Source organism: Plasmodium gaboni, chromosome 14, assembly GCF_001602025.1.
Source record: "Plasmodium gaboni strain SY75 chromosome 14, whole genome shotgun sequence".
Lineage (NCBI taxonomy): Eukaryota > Apicomplexa > Aconoidasida > Haemosporida > Plasmodiidae > Plasmodium > Plasmodium gaboni.
The window spans coordinates 2472991-2482955 of NC_031494.1; the positions used below are offsets into that span (position 1 = coordinate 2472991).

At 19.9% G+C, this 9965-nt stretch overlaps 3 protein-coding genes across 3 annotated transcripts; 2 read left to right on the forward strand and 1 right to left on the reverse strand.

Moving 5' to 3' along the window:
* Positions 1-219: 219 nt before the first annotated feature.
* PGSY75_1465900 (40S ribosomal protein S3) lies at positions 220-1519 on the forward strand (the record flags this gene model as incomplete). The annotated part of the gene is made up of 3 exons (XM_018788341.1): positions 220-231; positions 763-884; positions 988-1519. The coding sequence occupies 3 exons, from the start codon at positions 220-222 to the stop codon at positions 1517-1519; spliced, it is 666 nt and encodes a 221-aa protein (XP_018639713.1).
* Positions 1520-2196: 677 nt separating this feature from the next.
* Positions 2197-4211, reverse strand: PGSY75_1466000 (hypothetical protein; the record flags this gene model as incomplete). The annotated part of the gene is made up of 12 exons (XM_018788342.1): positions 2197-2260; positions 2372-2383; positions 2472-2523; positions 2642-2828; positions 2948-3090; positions 3177-3196; positions 3311-3373; positions 3455-3540; positions 3631-3686; positions 3783-3864; positions 3947-4010; positions 4099-4211. The coding sequence occupies 12 exons, from the start codon at positions 4209-4211 to the stop codon at positions 2197-2199; spliced, it is 942 nt and encodes a 313-aa protein (XP_018639714.1).
* Positions 4212-6333: 2122 nt separating this feature from the next.
* On the forward strand, positions 6334-9163 carry PGSY75_1466100 (putative kelch-like domain-containing protein phosphatase; the record flags this gene model as incomplete). The annotated part of the gene is made up of 2 exons (XM_018788343.1): positions 6334-8891; positions 9079-9163. The coding sequence occupies 2 exons, from the start codon at positions 6334-6336 to the stop codon at positions 9161-9163; spliced, it is 2643 nt and encodes an 880-aa protein (XP_018639715.1).
* Between the last annotated feature and the right edge of the window lie 802 nt (positions 9164-9965).

The following is a 9965-nucleotide window of genomic DNA, read 5'->3' on the forward strand; positions in this document are numbered from 1 at the left end:
AAAATAATAATAATATTCCAGTAAAAATAAGGATGTAATAATATTATAAAAAAAGATTTATAAGGAAATTAAATTTATAAAAAATATAAAAAAACTGGAAGAAAATTAACAATTTAATATAAAATTCAAAAAGTTAATAAATATAAAAATAAAATAATAATAAATTTTATATATTTATAAATAATTAGCGAATTCGTAAAATAAAGTACTTTTTTAAAAATGTCAGCTCCCGTAAGTTCCCGAAAGAAAAAAAAAAAAAAAAAATTTATATAAATTATGTATTAAAATAAAAGAATATATTCGCGAATTTTTGTTTTACGAAATAATTTATAAGATATATGTATATATATATATGTATATATTTAAAATATTTAAGAAAACTGTGCTTATGTTTTTGCATTTATATATGATATATTTTATATATATGTTTGGAAAAAATATAAATAATATTGAAAAAAAAAAATACATTTTTTGTGCTAAATATCTTTAAAAAAAAAACGTGTATTACGTTTTTATTTTTTTATGTATGTATATATATATAAGTATTATATGATTATATCCATATTATATAATAAAAAACAACTATAGATCCATATAATATAAATGTATATTTAATTCAAAATTGTCCCTATGTATAATATTATATCTTTTGCATAAAGTGTTATATGAGCAATAAGTAGAACATTTTAAAAAGTGTATTCTTAAAAAATTTATAAATTAAAAATTTTTTTTTTTTTTTTTTTTTTTTTTTTTTGTGTTTAGATTTCAAAAAAGCGAAAGTTTATTAATGATGGTGTTTTTCAAGCCGAGTTAAATGAATTTTTAGCTCGTATTCTGGCAGAAGATGGATATTCAGGTGTTGAAGTTAGGGTTACACCTATAAGGTATAATTAATATTAATTACATTAATATAATAATGTGGATGATACATAAATATATATATATATATATGTTTTATTTTATAAATATATTATTTTTTTTTTATAGAACGGAGGTTATTATTAGAGCCACTCGTACCAGAGAAGTTCTTGGAGATAAAGGAAGGAGAATACGTGAATTAACATCACTAGTACAAAAAAGATTCTTTAATAAATCAACAAATAGTGTTGAATTATTTGCTGAGAGAGTAGAGCATAGAGGATTGTGTGCAATGGCACAAGCCGAATCATTAAGATACAAACTATTAAAAGGTTTAGCAGTTAGAAGAGCATGTTATGGAGTTTTAAGACATATAATGGAATCTGGTGCCAAAGGATGTGAAGTTATTGTATCAGGAAAATTAAGAGCTCAAAGAGCTAAAAGTATGAAATTTAGAGATGGATATTTAATATCTACAGGAGAACCATCTAAAAGATTTGTTAACACTGCTACAAGATCAGCACAATTAAAACAAGGAGTCTTAGGTATTAAAGTTAAAATTATGTTACCAACTGCTATTGATACTAGAACAGGATTAACTTCTATTTTACCTGATAATATTTCTGTTTTAGAACCCAAAACTGATACTGTAGATTTATAAAAAAATAAAAAAAAAAAAAAGAAAATAAATAAAAAAAATAAATAAAATAAAATAAAATAGGTTTTTAAATTTTTTATATAGTATATATATATATGTACATATATTTTTAATTTTTTTTTTTTTTTTTTTTTTTTTTTTTTTTTTTTTGAATATAACATTTAAATTCAATATAACACAAAGTTCTTTTTTATTTAAATTATTATTTTTAATAATATATGAAAAATCATTTTTTTAATTCATAAAAAAGAAATAAAAAATGGGTTATGAGATTTATGTATTTCTTTGAATTATATGTAAATTTTTTAAAAGTACAACAAGATACGAGTAATTAATTCTTGCATAAATATATATATATAAATATTATCAAAAAGTACCTTTTTAGGAAGTAGTTTTTTTAAAAATTTATATATTTGTCTAATTGTTCTTTTTTATATTTTGGAATATATTTGCATCACAATTCATAATAAGAAATAAAATTTATTAAAATAAAATCAATTTATATAGAACCATGGACGTATTAAAAATTGTAAAAATTAATTGTTATTGTCTTATCAAAAATATGTATTTTTTATTAAAGTATAATTTGTTAACAATATATTTTAACAATAATAAAAATATGTAGATACATAAAATGAATAAATATATGTATATATATATATATATATATGTAATAGATCCTAAGTAAATTTACTCAACTTTACACTTGTAATAAATCCGTCCATTGGTATAATCGTGGGAAATCTATAGAGGATAATATTATATGTGTTTATTTATGTATTATTCAATGAAAAATAGCTTCAATTCTTCTTTTATTCGCTTTTTTCTATGTTATATTTTTGTTTTTTAAAATACCCTTTGCAAAACCTGTAAATTAATATAGTTAATTATTTATTGAATTATAATATATTGCATAGTATAAAAGATAGTATTATTTATTTTTTAATATCTATACCATGATTTCCCATTCTTTGTGTTGTCTAAGGATCTAATTGATCCTGGATAACCTATATATAATTTAAAATATACATATATATATATATATATATATATATATATATATATTTATTTATTACTTTTATCCTTATGTACAAACACATTTGTATATTTTTTTGTTTTAATTACTTTTTGTAAAATAATCACAGTCGAGATGTGAACATACGTCAACAGATTTCGAAATACTTAAATTATATGGAATATGTTTAATAATATTATCACATATAGACATATAATTTAGAAAGGTTGCATGTCCATATGTAAAAAAATAGTTAGGATGAATATAAATTATATTATTCTTTTTTTCTATCATATTCTAACGAAATAGAATTAAGTATGCATCATTTTATTTTAATATAAAATATATATATATATATATATATATATATTATTCAGTATATAATAATTATAATATTTCACATAAAGATTAATAACCTCATAAACATTTTCCTTGCATATGGTAGCTCTCTTTTCATTAGGATTCCATACAACAAAATTACAATTATCCATATTACATACTTCTAAAGCTTTATTTATAGAAGACACTGTGATTACATTTTGGTTTTTTTCAGCACAAGCTAAAAATGATAATACATTTATGTATATATATATATATATATATTTAAAAAATTGTTATAGATTATTTCTGTAACATTCATTTTACCTAATGTTTGGTCTCGTACACTATATAAGGTAAATAGAAATATATATTTAAAAAAAATAAAATCATAAATATTAAAAATAACATTGAATGTAAAAATAAAAAATTATAATTTTTGTAAGTAAATGAAGAATTACATGAGGTATTTATGTGTGACACCTTGATGAAAATGTGTTCCATCATAAAGATTTTTTTGTGAACTTGGGGTAAAGAAAAAAAAAATATTTAAAATAATTTCAAACATATACAAAAAGATAAGAGAAAAAAAATTAATAGTATACCTCATACAGATATATTCTACGTTCAATTCTGTAGAAAAGTCAATAGCATTATTGTTTGTATTCCTTTTGAATTTTTTTATATCTATCTAAAGAAGAATTAAAGAATATACTTTTTATATTCTTATAACATTTAAATGTATAATAATTTAATTTTTTTTTTTTTTTTTTTTTGTTACATTGCATTCTTCCTTCTTTAGGCAGATTTCAGCTGCCATTTTTGTATAATCATTTACTGAATATAATATTAATTATATATATATATATAATGAAATAATATAAAAATATAAAATACAATATGGTAAGCATATATGTATTTATTTGTTTAAACCTTCATCCTCTAAATCTACAATATATGCTCTTTTTACTTCTACTGTGTATCCTTTACTACATGATATTTTAATCAAATTATTCTTAAAATAATAAAATCAAAATATACTATGATATTAATTTATATGTAAAAGCATTATATGACTCTTTTTATTTTATTATTACATCTCTTTTTATATTAGCATATTTTGAGGGTAAATAATGGTTATATACTTCGTTATTTATAAACCTTCAAAAAATATATATAAATCTATATATTCAATTATAATATAGTACAAAATATAAATATATATAATTTTTTTTTTTTGTCGTGAAACCCGTAATAATATATGGAACTATCTTCCTCATTATTATTCACATGTTCTTTTGAATAAATAAATGTAACTTTTAATAAAGACAACAAAAATAATAAATTAATATATGTTTTCATTTTTTCCTTAATGTATACTTTTAAATTTAAAAAATAATATAAATGTACAAAATGGCGGGGAACACAGACAAATAAAAAAAAAAAAAAAAAAGACATATATATATATATATATATATATGTATTAATTATACAAAATAATAATAATTTATTAATTACGATTTGTAACTGTTTCAATATTTGCTTATTTTTTAAAAAACATATACAAATATATATTATTTTTTTATATACTTATTTTTTTATGTAATAATTTATATAATACTGTAAATACACATATATATAATATCCACGTATTCAAAAAATAGAGAAAATATAAGATGTAGATTAAATTTGTTGTATTTTTATTTATTATTTTTTTAAATAGTTTAATTAGATTTAAGAACGGTATGATAATAATACTTATGAATTGTCATATAAACTAAAGTATTGTTCACACAGTATTATTTATAAATGCGTTTTTATACATATTTATATGAGAAAAGAAAAAAAAATATTACATATATATATATATATATATATTTATGTTGACTCTTATGTGTTGTAATTAAAAAATATCAGAGTTTTAAAAAAATAGAAAATAATTTACCTTACAGTAATGTCTATACATAATATATACTTTTTTTTAATAAAATCTAAAAATTTGTTATAAAGCATTTCATTAAATATTCCTGAGCATATTTATAAAAATGTGCAAAAATTTTTGGATATTTTTTTTTGTTCTATAACACTTTAATAAAAATAATATATTAAAATGGTTACGTAAAAAAAAAAAAAAAAAAAAAAAAAAACCAATAATTTTTATTCTGTTTTTTTTTCTTTTTTTTTTTTTTTGCTGGTATTTTCTTCTTTCTATTTTTATTTGTTAAAGTATGAACTATTTCATATATAATAAAAAATATATGTATATATATTAAAGAACATTCCTGTTTTTATGAGAAATATTTATGAAATATACAACTATAATAAATTATACCCAAAACATAAAATAAGAAATAAGTTAAGATTACATAATTTATTTAAAAATTCAAAAAGTTTTTCTTTAATTTCAAAATGTTTATTAATGTATGCTAACAACATAAAATTTCTATTTAACTTATTTTTTTATTTTAATATAATATGTTTTATATAATATATGTACGTTTATATGTTGGTAAAATAAAATTATTTTATTTTATTTATTTAAAATACAATTTTTTATAATCCTTAAAAAAAAAAAAAAAAAGAAAAAAAAAAAGAAAAAAATTAAATAACAAATATATATATGCATATAATATATATATATATATATATATATATTATATATTGTATATCTTTTTAATTATTTCTGTTGGGTTATGTGTAAAAATAAGTTTATATATGAAATATTTAATTTTTAAATATTGAACAGAAAGAAACAATAATATATGTATGATTGTTTATATATTAAATAAATAAAATATATATTTATATGTGTATATTATACATATATAATTGTAATAAGATATTTATATGTGTATATTAAATATATATATTATTATATATATTTTTTTTTTAATAATATATTTATATGTGTATGTATTATGTAAAATTGTAATAATATATAATTAATTTGGGTATATCTTATAATGTTTTATTAGCCTTCCTAATTACACTTTATTTTATTTTAATTATTTGTTTTGAATAAAATTATTTTGTGTAAAATATATATTCATAAATGTAGCTAGAAGCTGAAATTATTATATTATATTATATTACAACATTTTTCTTTAAAAAAATAAAATAAAATAAGCAATAAAAAAAACATGCATATTTTATGATCAACATAAATAAATTTATATATAAACACAGATATTATTGTTTCGTATTATTAGCTTTAATTTATTAATTTTTATTACGATTTGTTCTTGTTTTTTTTTTCTTTTTTTTTATTATGAAAAAAGCATTTAAAAAGAATATTTTTATAATGTACATATAGTTGTATTTGTTTTGTTTGTACATATATATATATATATATATATATACATATATATATAATTGTACCTTTATTTTTATTTTATAATATTTCGTTTATCATTATTATTATTTTATTTTCATTTTTTATTATTTTATTTTATTATTTATTTATTTTTTTTTTTTTGTATGACAAATGAATAATGGGTCGTTTAAAGAAACAAGTGTTTGTAGAAAAGAAAAACAAAAAGGAGACATTCCTGCTCCTCGTTTCGGACATACTGCTACATATTTAGGTAATAACAAAGTTGCTATATTTGGTGGGGCTATTGGGGATGCAGGAAAATATAATATAACAGATGATATATATTTATATGATTTAACACAAAACAAATGGAAAAAGTTAATAACAGAAAATACACCATCCGCTAGAGCAGCGCATGCAGCTGCTTGTGTTGATGAACAACAATTAGTGATATATGGAGGAGCTACCGGTGGTGGTTCCTTATCTTTAGATGATTTGTATATATTAGATTTAAGAAAAGAACAAAAATATACATGGATGACAGTACCAACAAAAGGTGTAACTCCTGGGAGAAGATATGGACATGTAATGGTTTATAGTAAACCAAATTTAATAGTGTTTGGAGGAAATGATGGACAAAATACTTTAAATGATGTATGGTATATGCATGTTGAAATGCCACCTTTTGAATGGGTTCGTGTTATTATTCCTAATACTTGTAAAGTGCCACCACAAAGAGTGTATCATTCTGCAGATATGTGTAAAGAAGGACCAGCTAGTGGTATGATTGTTATATTTGGTGGTAGAAGTGCAGAAAATAAATCTTTAGATGATACCTGGGGATTAAGACAACATAGAGATGGAAGATGGGATTGGGTAGAAGCTCCTATAAAAAAAGGAAGTCCACCAGAAGCTCGTTATCAACATACATGCGTTTTTATAGGATCTAAAATATTTATTTTAGGTGGTAGAAATGATAATGGATGTGCTGTTCCTTTATCTACAGCTCTTTATAATACCGAAACCATTGAATGGGTTACATTACCATCTATATCTAAATTTAGACACACATCGTGGGTCTACAAATATACCATATATACTTTTGGTGGGTTTAGTCATCAAACACAACAATATCCAACTAATGAATTAGAATGTTTAGAATGCTTCAATCTTTTATCATCCTTAAATTCATTGGATTCTGAAAAGAAAAAAAGTATTAAACAATCGTCTTTAAAACAAAAACAATTAACTAATGAAAATTTGAAACACTCAAGTAGTGATCTTAGAAATATAAATTCTTATAATTTAAATAGTCAAGATGTTATTAATACACAACAACATAATGTATCTACAAATAATCAGTTTAATGTATCAAAAGAAATCTATGATTTGAAGAATAATGTTAGTATTGGTAACACATTAGCGAATGTATCGAATGTACCAAATCTTCCAAATGCACATTATAGAAATATGTTTGATGCTTCATCTAACTCTTCAGTTTTTAGATTATCCAACAGACCAATGTCGAACAAAATAAGATTATCAGCACATGCCCATGCTGTTCAAGAGAATGGCAGTGACTTTGCTTTTCTTGTTCGTAAAATTTCTATAGATAAATTAGAAGAAGAAGGTAGAAAAATCAATAATGGTGTTTTATGTACACCTGTAAATTATATAAGTGAATTTAAGAATACAGTTTATGATAAAATTATTACTACATTATTAAATCCAAATATCACACAATTTGAAATACAATACAACCATAATTCAGAATCAATATTTATTATACCATGGGCTAATATTTCTGTATTATGTTCGATAGTTATAGATATATTTAAGCAAGAAGACATGGTATTAAAACTAAGAGCACCGATAAAAATATATGGTGATATACATGGTCAATATTATGATTTAATGCGTATGTTCCAATTATATAAATGTCCAGTAGAAGAAGATTTAGGTGAAAAGTTAAATGCAATTGGAGATATTGATTCAAATGATTATTTATTTTTAGGAGATTATGTGGATAGAGGTTCTAATAGTTTGGAAGTTATTTGTTTACTTTTTGCGTTAAAATGTAAATATCCAAAACAAATTCATTTAATTCGAGGGAATCATGAAGATGTAGCTATTAATAGTCTTTATGGTTTCCAAGAGGAATGTAAAAGAAGATTGAAAGAAGATGTAACAGATAAGGATTCTTGTTGGTATCAAATAAATCAAGTTTTTGAATGGTTACCAATAGGTGCTATAATAGAAGATAAAATTTTATGTGTACATGGTGGAATTGGAAAATCCATTAATCAAATTTCTGATATTTCACAATTAAAAAGACCACTCGTAGTTTCACAAGTTCCTCAAAATTTAAATGAACAAAAAGTTACAGATTTATTATGGTCTGATCCAACTGATAATGATTCTATATTAGGAACTATTCCTAATGATATAAGAGACCCAGATGGTACAGGTCACATTGTTAAATATGGACCCGATCGTGTTCATAAATTTCTAGAAGAAAATGATCTTCAATTAATTATAAGAGCACATGAATGCGTTATGGATGGTTTTGAACGATTTGCAGGTGGAAAATTAATAACCTTATTCTCAGCAACAAATTATTGTAATTCACATAAAAATGCAGGAGCATTATTATTTATTAGAAGAGATCTTACTGTAATACCAAAACTTATTTATCCAGCTAAAGACGAAGTGCGATTCTTTAATACATGGTAAAAATAAAGGAAAAAAAAAATGCACACACATTAATATATATCAATATATATATATATATATATATATATATATATATATTTATTTATTTATTTATTTATATTTATTTACAAAATATAAGTTATATTATTTTTCTATTACATATATAAAAAATATATTTTTTTTCTTCTTTATTTATTCTTCAAGGGATACCAAAATGACGGAGTTAAGACCACCAACACCACCAAGAAATCAACCCAAAATGAGAGAATTAAATTTTGGTGCTCCATGAAAATATCCTGTCTTATTATATATACAAAATGTATTGGTACATTAAAGAATCATTATATAATTTGATATATACATCTATATAATTAATTTCTTTTGTATAAATATATTTAATTCTATTGATTTATTAATTTTTTTTTTTCTACTGTTTAAAACTTTAAGGGTTTATATTATCGACCATATAACAAATGAATATATGAAATATTCATAAAAATGGTAGTTATATGAAAAATGATATATTATATATCCATATTATTTTATAAGTAGAAATTATATGTTTTTTCTTTTTTCTTTTTTTTTTTTTGGGATGTGTTAAATAAATATTTGTTTTAAATAATAAATATTCTGTATATAATTTTTATATATTTGATTGTATTATTTATATTTATTATTATTTTCCATTAATTTTATTATTTTTTTTTGCCTTGCCTTTCCTTTGGTTTTTTTTTTTTTTTTTTTTTTTTTTTTTTTTTTTTTGTTATTGTTGTTATTGTTAGGTGTATAATTTTTGTAAATTTATTTATTAATTTTAATTTTTATTATTATTATTTTATTTATTTTATATAAGATTATTAAAACCATTTAGTTATTTTTACTTTATTTTATTTCTTTTCATTTTTTTTTTTTCTTTTTTTTTTTTTTTTTTTTTTTTTAAAATTTTTTAAATAATAATAATTTTTAAAATATTTTATTAAAAAAAAAAAAAATAATAAAAAAAATATATAAATATATATATATAATATATAATACATAATAATAAATATAACAATTTTTAAAATATTAAATAAAAAAAAAAAAAAAATAAA